This window comes from Theropithecus gelada, chromosome 15 (assembly GCF_003255815.1).
Source record: "Theropithecus gelada isolate Dixy chromosome 15, Tgel_1.0, whole genome shotgun sequence".
Classification (NCBI taxonomy): Eukaryota; Metazoa; Chordata; class Mammalia; order Primates; family Cercopithecidae; genus Theropithecus; species Theropithecus gelada.
Window position 1 is genome coordinate 84,311,670 of NC_037683.1, and position 26,212 is coordinate 84,337,881.

Here is a 26,212-nt window from a genome sequence, read left to right on the forward strand (position 1 = left end):
ATTCATACTAAATTAGTACAGATACCGTGTAATAATTTCAGCAAACTTAACTAGCTAAGTGACATATTATGGAGTTCAATTATTCATACTAATTGGTAATAAATAAATGCATTTTTCGGAATAAGCCTCCCTTGATAAATAATTTACTTTAGGAATTCTGTAGTTACACATACAATATAACAGTAAGAAATGAAAAGGGTCTACTTATTGATCAGGTGAGCAGCTCACTGAAAAAGACCAATAGATCTACTGAATATGTTGAAATTCCTTTTGAAGTAGCCTAACCTATAGAAAGCTGTGTTCATTACCACAGAATGTCTGTTACTCAGCTAGTAAGCAATCAAGAGAGTGAATGAATGAATGACCTAAGAGATCCCCTTGATCCCAGCTCCCCATCTTACAGATGAAGAAAGGGAGACAGTAGGTGAGGTCACACTACTCGTGGGCTCTCTTCACATTTTTCTCTCTGCTCACAATTACTTAACTCTACTAAGAAAAAAAATCCTGGCGGGGCGAGGTGGCTCATGCCTGTAATCCTAGCACTTTGGGAGGCCAAGGCAGGCGGATTACCTGAGGTCAGGGGTTCAAGACCAGCCTGGCCAACATGGTGAAACCGTCTCTACTGAAAATACAAAAAATTAGCCAGGTGCAGTGGCACGCACCTGTAATCCTAGCTACTCGGGAAGCTGAGGCAGAAGAATTGCTTAAACCCGGGAGGCAGAGGTTGCAGTGAGCTGGGATCGCGCCACTGCCCCACTGCACTCCAGCCTGCGTGACAAGAGTGAGACTTCATCTCCAAAAAAAAAGAAAAACAAAAATCCCCCAAAACAAGAACAACAAACAACAAAATAACCAGAACACAAGAACCTTGTATATTTATTGTGCACTAGGCACAGGCATGCTGTGTGTTCTACTTGTACCTTCTCATGTACTCCTCCCAACAACAGGGATGTTGGTTTTACCCACGTTTTACCGATGGGGACAGAAAGAATCCATCATGTTCTCAAGTTCACTCTGCCAGTATGGGAGTGCTCATAGCCCAGGTCTGACTCCAGGGCCCTTTCTCTTTACCACAAAGGTTTAAATGGCTCTGTCTCTCGGTACTTCTCCGTTTCCTTCACCTATGACAAATAAGTCTCCATATTCTAATGGTCCACTTATGAAAACAGTGCTCTCAACTAGCTTCTTTTCTCTATTTCTTCAGTTGCCATTTTAAGGATATATTCTCCTTACTAGGATGTCCATTTGAATTACAGCAACAACCTCCTAATGACTTCTCTATGAGACACCAAAAGGCAGATTTCTTTCTCCAATCCCTTTTGGACCATATTATTTTTCAATTAAAATTCTTCCATCAGATATAAACTCCCCATTCTTTCCCTCACCATCCCCTATAACTTGACCTGATCTTGCCAATTCTGAGGCTTTCCTCACTTCTCTCTGCATTTGGCCAGTGCTGCTCCCCCCGCAAGTCCTAGATAATGCAATCTCTCCCCTTTCATCTACAGAAAGCATTCTCATCTTTCAAAGGCCTTTGTTTCTTCCAACATGACTTTTCCTGAGAATGCAAGTTCAGGTTGATGCAATACAACTCTTAATCAAACCCAGTGTGATATATTTTTTTTTTCTGGTTGTTTTTCCCATGTGTCAATTTTATCTCTCTATGTTGCAAGAGCTTTTAAGGGAGGAGACAACCCCTCATATTGTCTTATGCCCAATTTCTGCCTCCCAAGAAAGAAGAAGTAAAAACTAAAAGGCAGAAATGAAATCCACAGGCAGACAGCCCGGCACCGCACCCTGGGCCTGGTAGTTAGAGATCGACCCCTGACCTAATTGGTTCTGTTATCTATAGATTACAGACATTGTATAGAAATGCACTGTGAAAATCCCTATCTTGTTTTGTTCCGATCCAATTACCGGTGCAAACAGCCCCCAGTCACGTACCCCCTGCTTGCTCAATCAATCAGGACCCTCTCACATGCACCCCCCTTAGAGTTGCGAGCCCTTAAAAGGGACAGGAATTGGTTACTCGGGGAGCTCGGCTCTTGAGACAGAAGTCTTGCCGATGCCCCCGGCCGAATAAACCCCTTCCTTCTGTAACTCGGTGTCTGACGAGTTTTGTCTGCCGCTGGTCCTGCTACACTTTGAGGGGAGGGACTGTGTTTGACCTGACCATGTCTTTTTTTCTTTAGTAAGCCTTTCAGCACTGGCTATGAAGTAGTCACTGTCTTGGAAAGAAAACAGAGTTTAGAGATATCTTGGCAATCATGGGACTCTTGTTCCATTCTTTTGCTTTTCAAATGAGGATACAGAGACCCAGGGAAGGTGAGTGACTGGAATATCAGAGCCAGTTATTCAACAATCCTTTAATTCATTATTGAAGCTACTGTTAACACTGGCAGCTTTAGATGGGGCTGTGCTTCTCTAATTTTAATGTGCACAGAACTTACCTGGGGACCTTGTCAAAAATATAGTCTCTGATTCAATACATCTGGGGTAGGGCTTGGGCCTCTGCATTTCTAACCAGCTCCCCAGGGACCACATGAGCAGCAAGAATGATAACTTTTCCCCAGACCAAACATCCCAAATGATGTGTCTTGTGTTTGTTATTTGGTCAAAGAAAGAGCACTCAGTATTTTACATGAAAATCCAAAGGAAGATTTAGGAAGTACTGGAAGAATTAGTAAGGCCACAGCAAATATGAAAATGCAGCAATTGACAAGCTACTCAAAGTATCCTCAATTACCTAATCTCTTTTGACTAGTACTAATTCTTATACAAAGGAACATTTGGTTAACTGTAGAACACACCTAATTATCTGGAATCTTGCAAGTAGCAAAAACAAAGGGTGTCTCTGGCCCTTGGATGTTGCCCGTTATTTGTGATTTATTGTGCCCTTCTCTTGGAGAACAAAAGGCAAGATATAAATAAAGCATTTAAATGAATTAATTTGCTACTTTTTTCATTTCGGGTTGTCACCGTTTAGCCCCGTACATGGTTTTGTAGGTAAGGGGATAATTAAAACCAAGGGATAAAACACTTTGAGATTATCTGAGGATTTTCATTTTTAAATGATATTCTTATGCCCATACAGATCAGTTCCTTTAGTAAGCTCTCCAGGTGCTTTAATACAGCAGTTAAGTCATGTGCCAGGTCAGCAGCTCCACGCTCATAAATCGACGTGCCCAGAGCAATTAATCAATTCCTGTTAAATAGCCAGTATGATTTCACATTAGGAGCTATTTTGGTTGTCAAGATAAGCAATTTTGACTGTCACTTGTCAGTCTATTAATTGCAAAGGACTCACCTTACAAATAACAAGAACTCTTCCTAATGGGCATGCTCAGTTTTGTCCCCTGGGCATTACTCTGATGTGGTGCTCCTATTTAGAGATTTTTTCAGACATAAGCATCATGACACTTGAGTGTCACACAGTGGCAATGCAAGTCCTTTGGCAATTTGAGCATCCTCTGTTGTTAAACAGGGGTGATCCTGACGACCTCACAGGACACTGTGTGGATTACATTGTGGAACATACCAGGTATGGCAGAAAAACCAATACATGCAAATTGAATGAAGGTCACATTCACCTTATATATGACTCCTGGGTATAACAGGTCCAAGTAACTTGCCTTTAGCTCTTTAGTATGCCTTTCAAAATAACTTTTTGTTTTTCACCTCGGAGTTATCTGGGGAGTGACTGGTACAGGTGTTTATCTTTCTAAAAGTACCTATTTGGGCTGCCCAAACCTTTCTTTATCCATGGCCTTTAGTTCCCCAATTTATCATTTCAAGAGATAAACTGGGCTCAAATAAGTTACTCATGCCTGGAATTATCTCTCTCTTCCCTTTCTGTCATTAGCGTCACTGCCTGGCAGCAGGAAGGTCCTGTGATGTGCTAATGACAATCAGAATAACATCTCAAGAATGTTCTGTATGAACTAGGGGCTAGTTCTAGTTGAAATTGTACTTTTTGATCTATTCTTAGTTACCTTGGAGGCCAGTACATCAGCATGATTTTCATGAGAAAATGTATTTTGAGTTCCAAACAACAAATTTAGAAATGACATTCTGTGAGACTATAAATAGAAAACTAGAGATTTTCTTTCATTCAAATGGCAGAGGGCTTCAGTAACTAAAACTCTCAAGTTTTTGCTCTGCCTGGTGCCAAAGATCTTTTCGCTTAGCAGGTGACTTATTGCATTTTTTACTAAAGCCACCCTGACTGCTTCATCATTAGAAATGTTACTATTTGTCTATCAAAGCAGAACTCAATTTTTTCATGGCTTCACTCTGCATCGATTTGGTGTCACAAACCAGACAGTCCTTTCCCCTTCCTCAAACCCACAGTGGGCAAAGGTTGGTTGGTGGGTGGGGCAGCAGCCATTACTGCATAGAACAGACTGGGCTGTTTCATTAAGAAAAAATAATAATACTCTTCCTTTGGCATTCCCAGTTTGAGTTTTGGCAGAGCATTTTGCCTTTGAAAATTCATCAGCCACCTCTTTAGGCCTAAATTTTAGCCCAAATAAATTTGCCCAGCTGTTTCAATGAAAATGTAGAGGAACTGCAGAACAATGAATCTGGCTACTCTCTTGGAAATATTAAATGACAGGTCCACTTCCTTCTACTGAAGGCCATCTTTAATTCTTGGAAGTGATTACCTGGTGTTTTTTAAGCAGTGTTCTGAAAAATGGGAACTACCATTGCTAAATCTACTCTAACAATATTTTTAATGCCTTTCTTCCAAGCCTCTAGTGGAAACTTTGCCCCGTTTTCCTTTCTGTTTGAGAAATGTAACAAGCACCATTTCATTTCCTAACTCTTTGTAGCCACCTTTAAAATGGGCACTTGGAATTAAAGATGTGGCTGAACAGAATATGTCGCTTGAGACTGCTAAGGCAATTTTGCTGATACCAGCTTTCCAAGTCCATGGGGCCTTTTGCTTTGCAGCAAGAGTTTAATGCTTACGATGGTTTAATAGATATAAAATCTCTTTAGAAAGAAAATATTTAGAATTGCATTAACTGTCATCAAATCCCTAGTTTGATGAACCACAAAACTCTGGAAGTGGAGGTGTCATTGTAATTTATTCCATATTGTTTTTGCAATGTCTCAATGTGAGTTATCAGGTACTTACATGGGAGGGATGCTGACAAGCCAAAATTCAAGGCTTAGAAATAATATAAAACTCCAGGAAGCATATGAACTAGTCATAGGGGGTAGTGTATGAATTTTCTGCCAGAATTATTTAGCATAAAGTTTTCTAGAGGCAAAGATAGGATGGTTTCTTGGAAGAGAATTGGTTCTTCCTTGTCTATAGATCTATGATTAGAATCAGAAATATAACTGATAAATTCTAGTTTTATTCTCAGTTTCAGAAAAACCCTCCAAAGGTACTGCCAGTTCAGTGGTCTTGAGATTACAACGTAGAAACTGAAAATCAATGGAACGATTATGAAACCTTTCAAAAACTTACCATGTGTACGTAAAGCTGCTTGGTTAGCCACAGCCTATCGATTAGATGTTTTGTTTTGTGAAGTGGGACTCATTTAATTTCCTACTTGGTGCGTGCCAATCAATGATGATTCTCAGATAAAATTTGCATATTTCAAAGATAGACAACTTTTAAAATCTCACATTCAATCCTAAAGGATATTAAGAGCATAAGCTTGTAGATATCATGCTGCTGACAGTCTCCCCCTGCCTGTTATCTCTCCCTTAAACCCCCACATTCCCTTTCACCTCACACTCACAATGCCCAGAGAATAAGGCTTTCATCCTCTGGCAGGCTCAACAGAGCTTAAGGTGTGAAAATGAGGACTAGAATTATCTAAATCATATGAAGATTATAATAAGGGACTCAACCTAATTTAATGAGGAGTGTAAACAGCAAGAGAAAACCTAAAGAGAATTATGTGGGTGACTTGAGAGGTTTAAATACAAGTCCTTAATTAGATTACACTTATTTACCTGGCCCACAAGTCAGCTCAGCATTAATTGGAAGAGATGATTAGTAATAAAATAAGATTCTGTCTGTAATCAAGTCCAACACTGCTTCCTTTCCTAAATAATGGAAGGCGTGAGCCCCAGATGTAGAATAATCTTTGAGAAATGACACAATGTTGGCTGCTGGGTTCATCTTCTTGTTGCTCTGTAACGGGGCCTAAAAAGTCACCTGGATTCCATTCTAGTAAAATAATGCCTAAACCAGAGCTTCTGCCTCTTATTTTCTTCCCTCTTTGTCTCTATGTTCTGACATTTATGGGGCATCTGAGTGAACTGCAGGGTCTTCTGGTTGTTTGGGAACAGCTTTCTGAGGCTTGCAGTTTGGTAGGATGCAGCTTGGTAATGAACAGGAAGTCAGAATCCTTCACATCTGTCAGCTTTGACCGTCTTCTTCCTGTGCCACAATTTTTCTCTGTCAAGTGCTGGTTTCACTGTGATTTTATGGGGGCCTGTCAAGCCTGGGAATGGGGGACCGAACACTACAAAGTACTCAAAAAGGCACAGAAAATGGCTCTGTGAAGCTAGGATGTAAGTTGACGAAGACCCCTTCCTGCTCACAGCTTTTGAGTTTCATCAACCTCATCAAACAATAGTGACTTTATAATTCTATTACAAAGTTCCCTTATCAACAGCTGGAAACATAATAATAATTAGCCTCCTTTCAATTACCCACATATATATATTTCCCAACAAAACATCTACTATAGCTTGCATTAGGCATACACAACAGAGAAGAAACAGAACTGACAGGAGTCCTGAGGAGGCTGGGTTCAACAACTATGTTGTTAAATAATTGTGTGACTCTGGGAAAATAATTTAACTTCTCTAGGTTCAGATTAGTCAGTGTTTTTTAAGCCTGACTGAACAGTAGAATAACGTGGGTAATTTTTAAAAAACTCTGGATGCCCAGGGTCTATGCCAGACCAATGAATGAGACTCTCTTGGAAGTAAACCTTGGGCATAGGTACTAGTGTGCTTGTCTCAAAAATTTGCAAGTTGAGAATCGCTGCATCCAATCTCTCAAGTGTCCTTGGTGGCTTAAACTCTGTGACACATTGCTGTACTGCCTGCATGATAAAACAGATACAAAGAGTGTTCCTGAGCAGAGAGGTGGCTCACATGGCCCGCAACATTGTAATAATGATTATGATTCTCGTTCTCCAACTTTATCCTCTACCCAAACTCCTGCAGAGTGTCTCATATTATGTTCAGACCACATTGGCAACACAAGGGCTTCAACTTGGCTTCAAAAGTTAATAAAAGTCAATCTTCCTCTAGAGTTTTCTGACCACTTGTTAAAAATCATTTCAACTTTCAAGTATTCTTGTTAGAGGCAGGGGACCGAAGGCATATTAAATCAGTTGGCCAATCTGACTTAAATCTTAGTGAAAAATTAACCATGCATTCCCCATGCAAAGACTGGCACTCTTTAACAGACGGTGGTTGCTGATTTTCCCTTTCTACAAACTGTGCGCCAGTTCGTTTGAGAGGATAAGAGGTAAAGAAGGAACAGGTTGGCACAAAACAATTATCCTGTCAGATAAAATGAGACCTCTGACCTGTGGACAACTCCACCCGTTTGTCTAGACAGAAGAATCAGAATAATTGAAGGGCAAGTTTTCAAAGTGGACAAAATGCTTATTTATGTCTGGATGAATAGCTGGAACTTCCACTTGTTAAATATTTGGTAGTAATAAGAAGGTAAATTGGTTCTCATTTGGCTGATTAGACTCAGAAAGAAAGAAAGGTTTACTCTCGTAGTGACAGCTCTGAGACCATCTAGGGCAGCCATAACCTCTGAGACCTAGCCTCAGAGCCAGCTTTGTGGGCGTGGGACCAACACAGTCACACTGTTCAGAAGGCCAGTGCTTAGGGTCCATTGCTGTGCACTTGCTGCCTTATAATTTGTAATAATTTTATCCTTCAATTTGTGTTTAGTTAATGAAGTTCAATGGGACAGTGGAGTCTTGAAGCTTCAGTTCACAGGTCGTCCCTGGTCCTACCTCCTTGCTGCCTCTCCAGGATGGGGAAGGTCAGGTTGGGTGTGTACCTTGCAGCATTTCAGGGTCATGAGAAGGGAGCAGCCTTCTCTGTCTTGGGCTGGCAAAACCATGCTGTGTTTCATGGATGACTTGGCAGAAGTTCACCTGCCTTAAATACCAGCCATGTCCCAGTGTGAAGGTGGCAATCCCATGGCAGGGGTCACCCATCCCCTGAGAGTTGGGGCTGCCAGCCATCAGAAGGAAGGATTGATTTCTCTGTCCCTGCCAGGACCCTACATTTTCATTTTGTACTGGGTTCCACAAAGTATATAGCCGACCTTGTCTAACCTGATCACCAACAGACAACTCAGTTCCATAGAGCCATGTGGGGCCTCAGAAGGGCTGTTAGATCTAGTGTCTATATGTGTCCCCTCTGTAGAGCACAGTGGAAGATCTATCTGCTTCTTCGAGTCTTTCCTTCCACTGTGAAATATTGTAATATACATACAGTATATATTTGCTCTGCAATATGGAGAAATTACTTAACTATTAAGGGCCGCAGTAGGTAACTCTGTCATGTAGGAATAGCAATACTACTGTTATAGACATAAAACAAGATATCATAGGTAAGTACTTGGCAGTGCCAGGGTTGAAGTAGATGTTCCATAAATTTTAGTTGCTATTATTGTGGTTATCATTATTTGCTATAGATTCTGAAAGCAATTGCACAAGTATTTTAATACTATGAAGGACACACATTTTAATAAACTCGTTCGGAGTCTCAGTCTCCAGAGTTCTTAGGGTCTGTCAAATGCACTACAAATTTCCAAGAGGAGAAAAAAAAAAAACCCAAAAAAGGAAAATCATACAATGAGAAGGGATCTTGGTTTCGTCCACTGTGATAACACACCCATGGCAGCTGTTCAGTTGTTGAGGTATAACAGTGTCTCACTTACTGTTTTGCTGGAGTGAGTGGATACAGGAGGTTTACTGAAAGTGGAAGTCTAAGTATGTAATGTGGTGATCTACAGACCACAGATCTCTGTCAGTGATGGGCTGGTGTCGTGGACCCACCCACCTGCCAATGACTGTCACCAATGCCATTCACTAGAACAGAGCTGATTGCTGACTTATGCAGCCTGGCACCCCTATGTAAATATTCTAACACATCTTTGGACTCCTGGGAAGTAAAGGAAGCTGTTTCACTACTCTGTCTTTGTTATTTGTGTAAGTAGTTATTATTTTCATAAACATCTTGAGCACTAAGTGTATACTTTTAGTTTTCTCTCTAATCTTCATAAACATCAAATAAAGAAACTATGCCTGCTTTACAGATAAGAACACTTGAGGCTCGGCTAAGTTAAATGGTTTAATCAAGACTTTCTAGTTAAACAGTGAGAGAGTGAGGGTTGAGATCCGGTTCTGTCTGACTTCAAGATCATGTATCTTAATTGCAAAGCCTCTCTTTCCAGCACAGTAAGTTAGCTCTCTGTAGGAATAATACCAACAGCAGGTAGTGGCTCAGCTTTAACACCAGACAGTATTCTAAGTGCTTAACATGTATTGGCTCATTTAATTCTGGAGACAGCCATATGAAGGAGGAATTACTATCCTCATTTTACAAGTGAAGAAACTGAGGCAGTAGGAAGCTAAGTAAACTGAGTCATATAGCCCGTTAGTGACGGTCAGGCTGTAAATAAAATGTAGTGTGGCTTCAAATGCTGTGGTCAACCAGCAGGCTAAGGGGTGAGAACTTCTAGAATATTAAAATGTTAACTGAAAAAGTATAATTTGACTTTCTAAAATAATATATAAGATATGTGCATTCAAATGAGTGTCTTTCAAAGTATTTAGTCAAAATGTTTTTGCAATTTCTTTCAGAAACTGAAGCAAATAATAGTGATGATAGTACTAATAATATTAACAGCAGCTAGATTAATTTTATATCTATTGTGTGCCCAGTACTATGCCAAATGCTTTACATAAGTCATCTCATTTAATGCTTATGACAGTAATACCAACCATTTATACAGCAGAATAAAATTACTGAGGCTCAGAAAACTTAAGTAATTTTCTCTATGTCATAGCATTATATGATGGTTCTGGGTTAAACTTGTATTATCTAAATCCACAATCTACATTCTTCACTTCTAAACTCCTAATACTAATACTTCACTACTAATACTCCATTTTTATATTATCTAAATCCACAATCTACATTCTTCACTTCTAAACTCCTAATACTAATACTTCACTACTAATACTCCATTTTTAAAATATATTTTTTAATGGTAGAAAACTTTATCTTCATAGAATAGACTGGACTTGTAAAAAACAGTGTAAGTTACTTGTGACTAAGCTCTAGGTTTTATGAATTTCAGGTACTTCTGATTCATTTTCCATTAAAACTACCATTTGATGAAAATACAGACTGCTTTTCTCTTGCAATCTATACATTGTCTGAAATCAGTCCCCAAAAGACAGAGGAGTGCACATTTGCACAATGGCAGCATCATGGTCAGAGTCTCCTAAGATGACAACGTTGAGGGATGCTCTCACTTACAAGCATATTCATGCTCCATACCTGCCACTAACTCTTAACAGTGGAAATGATGAGCAGAGGCTTATCATATGCCTACTGGGCTAACCACACGAGGCTTGTAGGCACTATTCAAGCATCCTGTGAAGGCACTGGGTGTACCACTCTACAGTGATTCTTTTTTTTTTTTTTTTTTTTTGAGACGGAGTCTGGCTCTGTCGCCCAGGCTGGAGTGCAGTGGCCGGATCTCAGCTCACTGCAAGCTCCGCCTCCCGGGTTTACGCCATTCTCCTGCCTCAGCCTCCTGAGTAGCTGGGACTACAGGCGCCCGCCACCTCGCCNTTTTTGAGACGGAGTCTGGCTCTGTCGCCCAGGCTGGAGTGCAGTGGCCGGATCTCAGCTCACTGCAAGCTCCGCCTCCCGGGTTTACGCCATTCTCCTGCCTCAGCCTCCTGAGTAGCTGGGACTACAGGCGCCCGCCACCTCGCCCGGCTAGTTTTTTTGTATTTTTTAGTAGAGACGGGGTTTCACCGTGTTAGCCAGGATGGTCTCGATCTCCTGACCTCGTGATCCGCCCGTCTCGGCCTCCCAAAGTGCTGGGATTACAGGCTTGAGCCACCGCGCCCGGCCTCTACAGTGATTCTTATCCAGCAAGCCACATCCTCATTTACAGCACTTTCCTTACAGGGAGACCTTGCATGACTTTTAACAAGTGGTTTCAGAGAATCTACATTGTGTGTAGATCAATCTCATACTGTGAACAGTGACTGTACTGAATTGGGGACAGTTAATAATCTTGTGTGAAAAAATGCATCTCTTAAGTGAGTGAGGAAGTTGACAGATTTCCATTTCCCTTAGTTTTGCATGGGCCAAGACTAACTCATTCTTTGTTTTCCCAAGCCTTGCTGGAGGTTGCAAATAGCATCATTTTTCTTTCTAAAATATAGTTCAGAACTGGTTTTAATTTAATATATAGCTCAGAATTATATTTCATAGAAAAGAAGTGTTAAAATAGCTCAGTCATTCTTGGTAAAGAAATTACTGCAGTGGCGGGGGTGTGAGGCAGGGAAAGGGGAAGAGGAGAGAGACAGGGAAGGGAGAGGTAAGAAAAGAGAAGAAAGAGGTGGCTTTATTGCACATTTTTAGACTGCCATTCATATGAGGTGACTTCCCTTGTGGTCTGGAGTATGCTTCTTTAAGCAAAATTTCTTCTCCAGATTTAAAAACTCCATGACACACCTAAGATCAGCCATCTCCTGCTCCACCCTCAGCTAGTTTTCTCTCTTTTAACAGTTAGAAGCAACCTTGTTGGACAATAGTGTCTAGAATTTTCATAATACATGCTAGACAAATTCTGTCAGTTAACTAGGAAGTGGCCCATGATAAAAGGTGAAATTTAAAAGCAACAACTCTTAGAAGTAACATTTGCATATTTCCTAAAGTTTCCCCAACTCAAAAAAAATGCTTTTTATGTGGAATCTTCTATAGAGAACATTATTGAGCACAGCTGCTTGAAGAAAAAGCACTTAATTTGGATGGCAATATTTCTCTTAGAACAAGGAAAGAAATAGGCGGAGTTAATCATTTCTACTTTGAATTAAGAGAAATGCTAGTTACCAACAGAACAAAACAGAAGTCTAAAGGCAACACATTCTCACCAAAGGGGTAAAAAAAGGAGTTAGAAAAATATGCCTTAATGGATGAGACCCAGAAAAGAACATAATAAACAGTGAATAACTATAGAAAACTATTTTAAAATAATTAATAATAAGAGTCACTGTGTCTGTAATTATTTAAAAGTCACTAATTACTTTAAAAATCCCAGGAGGCAAGTTTTCTTTTCCCCATTTTATAGAGGAAGGGCTGAGACACACAGGGGCAGGCCACTCAGAGCAGGTCACCTCGTCAGACAGTGGCAGAGTAGAGATTAGGCCCAAAGACTAAATTTCAGGCTCTTAACCACCCCTTTCCAGGACTTGAGATAGCACTTGGGAGCAACCGAATGGCTTTCTGATTACCATGGCTTTGTTGGAATGGCCGCCTCCTTGGAACTCAATGGTCCCAAAAGCATCGGTAGGGCTGAGTTGAGTGTGTTTGCTGATGGACCACTTTTCAGACTGGATGTCATTTCGGGAGAGGCGACTTTCATTTTTCTCGTTCTGAAGCACAGAGATACTGGGGGTGAGGCCAACATGCTGGCCTATCAGACGCCCACAGCAACACCTATAAGAGAAGAGGTTAAAGTGAACCCTTGGTATTAGTCAGTATTGGGATACACACTTAAGGCAACCGGCTGGAGAATTCTAAAGTCTGTGCCAACACCTGTCAGTCAATTCTCAGCTAGAATTCCACCATGTGGCTAAATCAGGCATTGGTAAACTCAGGCTTTCCATGATATACATATCTTTTCTTTTCTCCCCTCTACCCATTTTCCTTTAGCTGTGTAAGCTGTAATCTGTCTCCTGCCCTTCTCCATCCACCTCTTTTGTACCTGGCATTTTGTTCAGGATTGGACACCTGCAAACAAAAGTTCTCTGGATTTTTCTACTTCACACTCTGCCCATCTATCAAATCTATCAAAGCACGAAGGCCTCTGAAGAGCTTTGAGGGGGAGAAGTTTAATATGTACATTTAAATGAGGAATCTCACTTATATGTGTGTCACAACTGAACATGTCTCTTCCCAATTGACATTTGCTGTCAAATATCCAATTCTGAGAATAAAAATCTGCAGGCTTAAGTGTTCTTGATGAAACAATGAAAAAATATTCATGAGATATTTGAAAACTTAAACTTTGCTCTATCATGAAAATGTCCTTCATACATTACTATTACTACTTTTACGACTACTAGTAATAATAGTTACAATACATAGCTGCCATTTATTAAAAACTAACAATTTAGCATCCATTGTATAGATGAAATATTGTAGTTTTGAAGGTTAGGTAATTTGTGCAAGGTTACACAGTCTCTGAGACTCTGCAGTCTATATTTTAAACTGATTTCTTAAATTGCCCATTCATAAAGGCATTTCAGACATATATATGCTACTTTATCCCAAATGCTTTTTATCTCATATATTGTTGATCCTAAGGAAGGTAAGTAAGGTGCTAACAACGTGCTTAAATGGGAATCTGAAGGCCTACAGTTTAGTTAGGAATCTGCTAGGAGTCTTTTATTTAAGTCTCTTTCTTTTTTTCCTATTGCAGAACATGTTGGTACAAATTAAGCATTTGGAAGAAGTACTTAAAAGGAAAAACCAATAACCGTAACAAAAAACATAATACACTATTATATACGGTGATTAATTCCTTCCACAATGGTATATATGTTTTTCTTTACAGGCTTTTAGATTAATAATTAATTGTAGGCCTGACATATATAGCGTGTAGAAATAAGATTGCTTCAAAGGTATCCAAAAACAATATAAAATATATTTAATTTGACAGTGTTTCCCTTGCAACAGGTCATGATTATTCTTGTAGGTTTTTTGTATAATTACTACTTCATGTTCTCAACACATTATAGACAGCGAGATTACCTATGGGGGTCTTTGGTGCTGGGTATGATGTGGACACATTCTCTTTTATAAAATGCTCTTTCTATCCAGGATTTCTGAGCCTGAAAAAGAAAACACACACACACACAAAAAAAAAAAAAAGAAAAAAAAAAAAAGGAAAGGTGAATATACTGTGAAATATTTTTAACTAGAAAGCAAAATTTCATAATCATATGAGACTAGTATATCACAAATTGAATTGAAATTGTGATTATTTCACACATAAACACTAAATATAACAAAAGCAATTACTCCCCGTACATGCTGATTAGGTTATTTACCATCACAATACTGAGAATTAAAGGAACTGACCATAATAAAAAAAAGTTAGCAATGGAATCATATACAAATTCAAAATAGAAAGACAATGCTATTTGCAGAGAAAATAAATTTGGAGGGATAGAATAGTGTGTTTGTAACCTTATAGAAAACAAGTATTCAGTAGTGGGAAGAAATGCATCTAAATAAGTATAAGGTTTTCACGGCTGACACTTCCATTAGATTTTCCTTGTAGAAGGAAAGAAAAAATGGCAAGAGAATTGCATAACTCAAAAGCCCTAATGTATCACTATGTTTTTTCTAATTAGCGGTGCTAAGTACAGGGGGGTGGGGAGGGGAGGAAATAAAACATGAGGAAGATAAATGTTTTTATCATAGTCCAAAATTTTACAGGTAATGCCTTTGGAAAAAAGTAAGATAGCACCATTTTTTTATGCACCCTACATGCCCTTCAGCAGAGCATATACAGCTTCTTAGAATGGGCACTGTTGGGTCCGTCCACCCAGAAGTCCTGCCACTGAGATTGGGTTCCCACATGGACAAAGCATGTTCCAGAAAACTGTACAATCTCTATTTTAAAGCAGTTGTCCATCCTGCATCCCTTCATGGTTTTCTTTACCAGTATTTGCAATAGCAGAGGAGTCTCCCATGAAATTCAACAAGCTGCTCAGAAGATTCCTTCTTTAAGTCTTTAAGATGGAAGTTGCTAGAGCAACCTGTAATGTTATTTCTACATGGTATCATCTTCTCTCTAATACAGCATCAGTACTAAATTCATACTCTTATATGCAGGGCTAAAGCACAACTGAGCTGTTGATTTGACCTGTCTCGAGGGTATTAACTCTTATAAGCTCCCATGTGTTGAACCGTAATTAATCTTGACTCTGCCAATGACTCAGATGTCTATAAGCTGTGCTAAATTCTGATTGGTCCTCAGTACCTCAGTCTTGTACCTCCCTCCTCTCTCACAAGGGAAGTCTAGGCAAGCATGTGGCACCGAAGGCAGTAATTGCCTAATACTCATGACAATGCATATTTTACAAGGAGCAACATGAGCCATGGTTGAGGGGCACAAATAAACTGCATCCTGTTTCAGTAATGGTCACTATCACGTGGAATAATTTCTGGGTGTTCATGCATTGTCCACATGAAAAGGAATACCCACGCTGCCTCAGAGACCCTCAGGTTCAGGGGGGCCTCTGCATTCTCACATGACAAAGGTAACATTTGCAGTTTTGTCTTTCAGCTAAACATGAAAAATTCCCAATGTCTAATCTCAAATATTTTTCTTTTCAAACAGGTAGAAAAGGCTAATGGCTACCTCTTTGTAACAAAAATGAGCCTAGCAGCATAGACAGCCAGTCTTTGTCTTTGTAAAAAGCCTGTTCGTTAAACTATTCATAGGCCATGATTTTTCTCTAGACACTGAATACTTTCATTGATAATATCTCTTGGCCGAAAGAGGGTAAAATGTTCTTCACTGGACATTTGAAACCAACTTTTCCTACACTTTAGAGAGCAGAAAAAAGAGAATTTACTTTCCTTCTCTTTTTGTGTTCAACTTTGGCCAGCATTCAGAAAGCTCTTTTGTGGGGGAGCATCTAGGAATTTTAGAGAGTGCTGACCAATGCTCCCTGAGAAGAAGTGGGACAAGCTTTACCGTGGGTAAAGCATGAGGTCTGCATTTAGAAAAAGTGGTGTGAGTGGGACTCTGACCCAGAGAAAGTTACATGATTTCTTTGATCCTCAGTTTTCCTCATCTATAAAATGGAGACAGCAGCAATACCTGAAACACAGCATTGTTATGATGATTTTGGGAGTACCACGCTTTGCTCTAAGAAGAGAGACCTGTCCAGGGTTGATTCTGGTACTAAAAGTTCAGAGGAAGGCTCAGATGAGGGGACTATGAAATTGCTCTAGGAGACCCAACCTAAATTGGTCTCCCTTTGTGTTGGGGATGATAGGAACCCACAAGCCCTGGCTGGCCACTAACAAGGTAGATAGGAAGGTTATTTAACATTTTGGAACCTCTTCTATATCACGTGGATAATTCCAGCTACTTTGAAGAGTTGTTGGGATAATCAAACCAGATGATTCAGATAAAGTACCTGGCACATATAGTAGGAGCTCAACAGGTAATAACAATGAATAACATTCAGTAAGCCTGCATCATGTGCTTGGCCTTGTGCCAAATATATTAATACATTGTCTCCCTGGATCCCATAAGGACTCTGTGAGGAAAATACTACTTTTATATCCATTTTACCAATGAAGAAATTGAGGCAGAGAGATGCAGCAATAAATTCTAAAGCCAGGACTTGAACTTGAACAGTGTGGCTTCAGAGTTCACACTCTTACCCACTCTGCTAAATTGCCATTAAAACATTAGATGTTATTGATATGACATATCCTTGTTATGGGTAGTACTCTCTGAGCATGCCCAGGAGTATCCTGGCATTCAGACAGAGCTGGCTCCCAGAGACAGGTCTTGGAACCAGTTCATCCTGCATCTTTCCCTTTCTCATTCCCCTCTTCTAGTCCTCACATGTGCAGGAATGAATACTCTGCTATGTCTTCTTCCTTTCTCCTTGGGGTAAAGGATGAAGGTGGGACATTAGGAGGACACCAGAATTCAAGAAATGGCTATACAGCAAAGAAATGTAGGCACAAGACCCCTCACATAAGAATCTGTGCTCCAAAGACAAATGGATTAGACTTTTCAAGGACACCTTCTTTATTTCTCTTGCTCATGGATCCTATTGTTAGCCTGGAAAGCACTGGAAGTTTTAGTCAGATGATGGGTGGTAAGCATTCCTACATATGGATTGCCAGCTAGTTAGCGTTTCAGTAAAAAAGTAATTTAATTCATGTGTAGTTTTGCTACTTAATTACCTTCTCAAAGGTGAAACGCTACATCATTGTTAGTGAAAAGATTGAGAATCATTTCTATTTCTTATTATTAGCAGATTAATCATTTCCCTTGCAAAGGCACAGAAAATTGGGAGTAAAACAAAAGAGAAACAGAACATTAAGAAATTTTCCCATCATTCATAATTAAATTGGATTTTTTCATTAAGTAGAAAAGTATAGTACACAATAGAAAGAAAGCAGGTACAACACATGAGTTAGGAATTCTACAAAGTCTCATGTATAATTACTATATTGTGAGCTTCGCTTTATCATGCTTTTATTCAGGTCTTTAGCATGAACATCGAACATCATGTGTTAGATTTTTAAATTCATTTTATTGGAGAGGGCATTTTGACGTTTAATCCTGGTTTAACTTGTTTCCTAAACAAATTCCTTTTCTTTGTTTGGAGGTTTTGAACTACTCTATAGGAAGCTTTATATTTTGCTTCAATATCCAACTCAGTTATCTCAGAATAGTTATCCTCAATGTTAGAAAGCATGAAATAGTTTTGATGTGCTATGTTTCTAGCTGACCCTTCAATTCTCTTTTAATACAAACTTTAACAGACATCATGTCTTAAAATATTTTCTTTTTAAACATGTTTTGGAAGTCTCATGTACGCTTAGAAAAGATGCCTTCTATGGCCCCCAGCAAACCTCTCTGTATATTCTTTTCTAAAGGTAGAATGCACATAACCAAGACCGAGTTTGTGAAGGACTGGCTATTTTCTTTCTTCTCTTTCTGCATCATCAGTCATGTGTGATGTGTAATAGGGAAGTGTTTTTCAAAGGCTAATAATTAAAAGACATCATATACAAAACAGAAATGAGGACACTCACATTGAACAAAGTATGATTACCCTCAAAGAATAAAGCAACTACTAATTTTGAAAGGTAAATATACAGTCAATAAAACATCAAAATAATGGAAACAAAAGTCTGTAAATATTGCTTTAAAAAATTAAGTCATTTCATTTAAGCAGGACTTGATGGTTTTCACAAAGTCTTTGCTACAAATGTTAGTCCCCAAACTACTTTGAATCTTCTTACTATATACTCCCCACCAGCTATTGAATCAAGTTCTCCAGGCAGGAAGATTTACAAGCACATACACACAGGGTATATTAAACTCATTTCCAAAAAACCTTGGAATGTGCTGTTGCAATCTCCTCTTTAGCAGGGAAGCTTAACAGAAGGACAACCACTCAGACCAGTAATTGCAAGATGAGGAAAGAGTCCACTAACTTTATAGGAACAAATCACAAGAGAAGTTTCACAATGCTTCTCATTTGTCACCCTCTCTTATTTCAAATGTATACCCTGTCTTCATCAAAAAAAACATCCCCAACCCAAAGGTACTAAATTCATATGTTCATTTTGCCCTTTCCCTCCACGCCTCCCTGGGTGTGGATCTTTGGTCTTCCTCTAGGTCCCCAGATCCAATATTGAGAAGTTGAACAAGAGAAAAGTTAGCCGAAATCATTTTACCTGAGCACTGACTCTGGGTGCTGGCAAAAGCAGTCCCCGGAGCAGCTCCTGTTGCTTTCATTTTGCTGCAGCTAGGGCTGGTCATTCCGTTAATAATGCTCTTATGACCGCCCACTGGAAAAAAAAAAAGTCACTTGTTCGGCTCTTCCCCCAAGAGACGTTTCAAGTAAGCAATGAACTTGGGCAGATTAGCCCCTTGGAATGTGCTGCTTCGGGATTAGCCTAAGAATCCCATGGACATTCCCTCCCAGCCCTCAAACACTGCTTGATTTGAACATCTAATCTGACGCCAGAAGAAAAACAAATCCCTGGAGAGATCGGATTTAACTGGCACAGGTCCTAACAGGCTCCCCCGCCTACCCCTCCCTTTTTCTTTTTCCATTTTCAGAGAGAAAGCTTGTGAAAGTGTGATAAGGTGTTCTGAGTTCTGAAAGTTCAACTTTGGAAAGCAAATCCTTCTAAAGAAACAGTGTATGAATGATCCGAGTGGCTGGAGCACACAAGCGGCATTGTTCCACCATCCCCAAAGAATGGAATGATAGCATTTCTTTAAAGAGAAACTGCTAAAATCTCTGAGTGTTTCAATAGAATATTTTGGTCCCTGAACATGAGCCTGAGAAGAATGAAGTTGGAGTTTGTCGGAGACCTTCGAGAACTTCTAAAATGTCAATAATAAAACTTGTCTGATCATACTTCTTATTCTGCTGCCCCTCTAGCAATTGCAAATGTATGATTAGAAACCTACAGTCCTGCTTTCTTATCAAAAAGAGGTGAGCTGTGACCATGGTAGCTTATGGATGCAGATCAAAAGCTGTGATGCCATGATATGTTTATTTGGGGTGGCCCAATGGAGAGATTCCAGCTGGTATTCAGTCACATAGAAAGGGCTCTTTCATGTATAATCCAAGAGTGAATATTTTAGATAATAGTATTCTTGACTGGATAAGTGAACAAACTGGGGGAGAAAATAACTTAAATTTCTAGAAGGCAAAAATACTTTTTAAAAAGTGAATATATGAGCACTTCCTCTCCAAAGGACTTTTCTCTTCCCAAACACAGAGGTAAGTGCTAAGAGATGGCATTCTTCCCTTTTCTTGTGGATGGTAAACCTGTGAGGGCAATGGGGCTTTGGTTTTCATTTTTCCATAATCCTCTGTCAAAACACCTAGTACGTGTCATTTGGACACTCAATAAGCATAATACTGGGAACCGAATGACTTATTTCAAACTTGAATTAGGTCCTGAGCCATCTTCTTGGCCCTCTGCTCTTTCTAGGATTGATCTTCTTCAAACTCCCACATTTTCTGGTCTGTCACTTGCAAGTTTTCCCCAGAGAAAGAAACAATAGACTACCCAGTGACTTTCAGCTGGGGAAACATTATGATAAACAAGAACCAAATGAAACATCAGACTGAGTTTAACACATGATGGAGGAAGTCCCTTTGCCTGTCTTCAGGAGTTGGCTACAGAATAACACGTGGTGACAGCCTTAATGACGTATATACCCTTCCTTCTCTGCAGCTGTAACACTCCCAAGCACTTATTCCAAAGGAATCATCAGAGATGTGAGCACACAGAGATGTTCACTGCAGTGTTATTTATAATACAGAAAAAGTGGAAACAAATGAAGTCTATCAATAGGAGAGGAATCAAACAGTGTTTCATGCCATTTGGTGATTTTAATCAGGTTTCAAAAGACTGCTTAATTACCTAGAGAAATAAACATTTTCATGTTGTTATGTGAAAAAAAGCAGGCCATAAAATATTAAGGGCAGAAAAATTATAAATTTTAAATACAGAGGTGATAGGTCAGAAACATTTTTAAGGTGGTAACTATGTAGCTAATTTTTGTTTTATTCCTTTTGCCTTTCCATGTTTTCCAGTTTTCTTCTGTAACCATATTTATAGTCAGAAACTATATTTTATATAGTCAGAAAATATTTTTTCAACTGTCAAGCTTGACCATATGATAATAGGAGGTTATTGGGGATGAGTATCTCAGGAAGAGATGAAGCAAGGAGAATTAAGTAAAAAGATAGAGGGATTCAGTGGGGACGATATGGAAAAGAAAGTTTTACAATGTGGAGGGTGAGTTTTCTAGAGAAACAAAGAGAGAAGAGGAGGGAAGTGGGGAAATGAGAAGCGGGGAGCTGGGTGGGTGGGCAGGCAAACACCTGAAAGATACACCAAGCTGGTAGGCTGTAGTGGGTCTGTGAGACTAAATAAATTGATTGTAGATAATCTTCCCAATGTAAGAAATATTTTAACAATTCAGCTTTCTCAACTTCCTTCTTCACTAGATACTACTCCAACCCTTCATCTGAATTACTTTAAACACCGAGTTACATATATACGGAGTCTTTAAATATTGCTTGTGTATTTTTTTATCCTATTCTCTGCAGTCTTACTTGTTTTTGTTTTGTTTTCCCTTTATAAAGATAAATAACTATCCAATAGAGAATAGAATAAGAGGAGCCCTCCACGAACTTTACACCAAAGACAAAAATATTGCTGCCAGAACCCTGGGCATTTTACTCAAGTAAAAAAGGAAGTCCCAGGTGAGCACAGCAACTATTTCATGTGAGGTTGTAGATTATCTTTAGGACCCTTTGATTTAAGAAGGTAATTAGCTCCAAAGAGACTTGTAGCTCTAGGCCATACTGTCCATATAGATCTGTATAAAATCTTGTGCATCACCTGACAATGCAGCTCCCAACAGGGTATATTATCAACCTGTTTCAGATGTAGTTTAGAGTGAATATAATTTTAATACTAACAAGCGAAAACCCCAAGTGTAAGGCTTACTGTGCTTCTTCCTCACTCCTTTTTTATGCAATGGCAGATACCTTATTCTTCCCATTCATCATTAAAGAAAAATCCCACCTGAAGATAAAATACTAAAAAGTTTCTACTGGTGCACAACTCCATTTTGAAAAAGTGAAATCAGATTTTCTACCAGCAGTAACTAGATTGTAACATAGAAAATGCATATTTCATTATTATAAAGATGTCCAAAGCAGTATTTTTCTGGGATGTTCACATTTGACAACCGCATCGACTAAAGAGCATGATACAAAGTAGTGGTCAGCAAATGTTTTCTGCTAAGGGCCAGATGGTACATATTTTAGGCTCTTTGAGGGCGATACAGTCTCTGCAGTAATACTCAACTCTTGTTGTAGCATAAGAACTCCCATAAACAACAAGTAAACAAATGATCATGGTTTTGTTCCAATAAAACAGGTAGTAGGCTGGAACTGGTCCCGGTCAACCCTTGGTACAGAAAAAAGGAGTGTGAATGGTGAGGTGTCAAGAAGGAAGGAGTAGTAGTGGTTTTAAAAGACAGCTTTCATGGCACCATCACTAGTTTGCCTTTGCTCTTTCTCAAGCGTATCAGGCAAGATCTTCTTGAGGGTACTTTGTTCCTGTCATTCCTGTACCTGGATAGAGCCATCCTCAGCATCCTCAGATATGCCACAGTTCACCCTCTCAACACATCTGGATTGCTCAGAGGTCTTTCTTGACCATCATATCTAAAGGCACACCGTGTCATTATTTATTCCTTTGCTCCCCTCTGTTTTCCTCAGAGTCCCTCACATTACCTGCCATTATGCTGTGTCTTTGTGTGTTTGTTTTTCGTCTGTGTCCCCCACTAGAATTTAAGTTCCTGAGGGCAGTGATTTTGTAACTGATGACGAGATAAGTGAACAAATTGGGGGAGAAAAGAGCTCAGTGACATTGATCTGATGTGGCCCCAGCTGATGTGGCCCCAGCACCTAGAATTGTGGCACATGGTTAGCACATAGAGGATGTAGGCAAATCATCTGATTTCCTTGCACATTAATTCTTCATTGGAAAACGATGCCATCAGGTTGACCAGTGTTTCCTAAAGAAGGATTTTAGGGCGGTACCATATGGTACCGCCCTAAAAATGCCCAGATAAGCATTTTTCTTTTGATAGTTAGATGTTAATATATAATATACAAGGAAAGGCTAAACCTACAAATTTAACAAATACTAGTGCTTGAAGATATAATTTTTTTCTTTTTGGAGTTGTGAAAAAATGAGCCCATCAAAAATGTTTAATAAACTAGAGTAAAAGTGATTTGTGGATAAGAGAAAATCATGATGGTATCACAACAGTGACCAAAGTTTGAGTAACACACAGGACCAAGCACTCTTAAATGTCCCTCAGGCTCCTTGCTTTTATTCTAATGCTTGGAAATAAATGTATTGTGTTCTCTAACATTTAGGGTTGCCATTTACCTATAAAGTTAATGGCAGAGGACCATGACAAAGCCAGCTGCCTCCAGAGAACACTGCCATCAGTGTGTTCTTTCCAAAACGATCAATGGTGCCATCCCCTGATCAATACCTGTCAGTGGCTCTCCATCCCCAGCATGGTCAGCTCAGCATCTAAAGTCTGGTTCTGGCTCTGGAAGTATCTTTCTTCAAATTTCTTCATTTCTGTATAAATCTTTGTACACTTTATGCTTCAGCAAACCAAATTATTGATTATTCCCTTCATGAACCATGTTGTTCTAGATTTCTCAAACTTTGAATATGTTGTCCATTCATCTGAAATGCTGGGTTCTTCCTTCTCTACTTGACCAATGCCTCTGCATTCTTTAAAACTCTGCATGAAACATTGTGTTCCTTGATGGGCTTAGCTGGCCACTGCCACAGTGAATCACCATGACCATTGTTCCTCTTCCCTCTTTTGGTCACACTTCCATTAGGGGAAGAGTCACATGATATAATACTTATTTTCATTCCAACATGTATAATCATCCTTTGCCAGTTTCCATTGCAAATCTACAGTATTCTAGGTCTAGTATGGCATAACCAGAGTGTTGTAATTTCACCTAGAACACTCCCCTTCTTCCTTCTCCTATTTTTAACATTATTTCTAGGGGAATATCAATTTCTCATCCCTATAATTCACCTTAGGGGAATAATTTCTTTGTGGGCTGAAGTTATTTGTACTAAAATTTACTTTATAGCCTCTAAACTTAAATCATATACACCTTAACATAATGTTAGGTTAGATTATGTTTTTATCATCCGATTGGGAAAAGATTCAATAAATTATTATTTACAATGATAAATTAAACTCATGTTTTGTCAATAGGTCATGCTGTGTAAATCATACTTAAATATATTCAGAATGTTTACGTAGCATGTCATTCTACATACGCATTTTTATAAATAATTTTAAAATACAATTCTGTTTCTTTGGAAATTTGTTTCTTCATTATGAGGCAATTAATCATTGCTTGGCAATAATACATTATATTCATAAATTATTCTGCAGTTCCCAGAATGCTATGGCATATAGAATTTCATGTAATCTTAATAACATTGTATGGTCGATATTATAAAATTCCAGGATACAAATAAGAATCTGGGGCTTATAGAGGTTAAGCATCATGCCAAAGTTATATGTCAGCCATAGGCTTAGCCAAATGGACTCAAATCCCTCATACATTTAGTACAGAGTAAAAATGAGGTTACGACTTTGTTTTCTGTCAAGTAAATGTAGAGTTGCAGCAACATAATGTCAGAATTTAAGTCCTTAATTCTGTTTAGCTTTCACAATTCATTCCTGAAACCTTCTGATTTTGTTAGCAGCCAAAGAAATGTGTTGAGTCATAAAATTGGAACATTTTATGTTAGTACAGAGAGCCCCAAATCCCTTACACTCTGTGATTGATTTTAGGGATGCTGAATGATGTTTTTGTTCTTAGTGGTAGAATAAGCACATTTTAATCATTCCGATCTTAACAAAAATATACATACTTCATTAACCTTAAAAGACAATGATGAAAAACTGAAATGAAGATGTAGACCCCCATTTCAAAAGTATCCTATTTATGGTCAAGGGTTAATCATGTGTTTCAATACAGTAGCAGTTTCCACACAATGTCTTAAAACCTTCAAAGCCATACACACACTCTTAAGGGGCTTTACCGCCTTTGTCAGCCAAAAACCATAACTACAGTAGTGCCAGCTCTATGAAACTGGCTTACATCTTTTAAAAAATAGGATACATTTTAATTGAAGAAGGAGGAAAGCCAAGACAAATTTATGAACAAAAAATACTGAGTTTGAGGTTTGACACGCTCAAGGGCCAGAAACTTTAAAACAACAGCTCTGGATCATCTGTTAGAAAACAATATCACTGTGTTAATGGCAGTGCACAGCCAGTGAATGGGAGAGTTTTCTATATTCATGGAGGCTATGCTGGTGGGAACTATGACTTTGTTTTGTGTCAAGTAAATGCAGAGTTGCAGCAACATAATGTCACGATTTAAGTCGTTAATTCTGTTTAGCTTTCACAATTCATTCCTGAAACCTTCTGATTTTGTTAGCCGCCAAAGAAATGTGCTGAGTCATAAAACTGGAACATTTTATGTTAGGTAGAAATGTGGAATTTATGTGACAAAGAATATCATAGATTCACAAGCTGAATTTTGTTTATCTCTTTGGCCCTGGAAGGATGAAGAGGCAAACCAAAGGTGAGAATAAAAAAATACTTGCAAAGTTGCAATAGCATTCACAGTAGAGTTGTCATGTAAGGATTAACAACTAAAAAAAAAAAATCAGTCTCTCTCTGTCTACATGTATGTCTACATGTATGTTATATACGCATATCATTTTTATTTTTGTTATTTTTATTTTCTTTATTATCATTCCTGACTACTATAAAGTGTTCTGGGTAGAGATGCTGATTTATTTTAATCAATGGATGATTCCAATTCTGAGGTCAAATTATTTATCCTCACAAGGTACAGACTTAAATTTGGCTGTTGGATCTTATTTCTGAAATCCCTATTTTTGGTATCCATTCACAGCAATAGTAAGGCAGAGCCTGGGGGACGCATGACTGATTAGGAGTCTCAAGATGTGCATCCTGGCCATGACTTGTTTACAACTAGACATATGACCTCGGAGGAGTGACTTAATCTTGGTGATCTTCAAGATCAGTCCCAATTCCTAGAGTTAGAATTCTGGGAATCAGCTTTATTGTTACTCTCTCATTAACATGTACAAAGTATATATAGGGGCTTTTTTGAAAATAAGAGATCTTTTTAAATTTTAATTTTTATAAGTTCATGCAATCATTATTTTATAAGTAAACAAAAAATGTAGCAGAGCACAGGGTTTTGTGTTTACTTAGTGCAGAGTACACAAAGAGATTTGAATTAATAAATAATTCCTGAAATAATTCTCACCAGACTCCAACCATCCTTAAGAATGCCCCAGGTTGAACAATTTGGCACATGTGTAAATGTTAATCTATTTCAATGAGACTTCAAATATTATTAAGATGTTATTACAATTAATTAATTAATAACTCTGCCATTGAGAGAATTTCCAAGAGTAGAACTTGGTCTTCTTTTGCCTCATCCCCTACTAAGTGATAAATGAAGTCTTGATGATCATTCAG

At 38.8% G+C, this 26,212-nt stretch overlaps 1 protein-coding gene across 26 annotated transcripts in view; it reads right to left on the reverse strand.

The window, feature by feature from the left end:
• The window catches only part of TRPM3 (transient receptor potential cation channel subfamily M member 3), a 904,668-nt gene that overhangs the window by 299,464 nt on the left and 578,992 nt on the right, over positions 1 to 26,212 (reverse strand). For 20 of the 26 annotated variants that reach the window (XM_025359899.1, XM_025359885.1, XM_025359888.1 and 17 more), the window contains exons 2-3: positions 14,071 to 14,150; positions 12,549 to 12,753 (exon numbers count right to left, since the gene is read on the reverse strand). In XM_025359899.1, the coding sequence (XP_025215684.1) occupies positions 12,549 to 12,753; positions 14,071 to 14,150 (285 nt within the window). Of the gene's footprint in view, positions 1 to 12,548; positions 12,754 to 14,070; positions 14,151 to 18,765; positions 18,990 to 26,212 lie in introns of those variants that run through there. The other 6 variants (XM_025359898.1, XM_025359896.1, XM_025359895.1 and 3 more) reach the window with 1 other exon arrangement.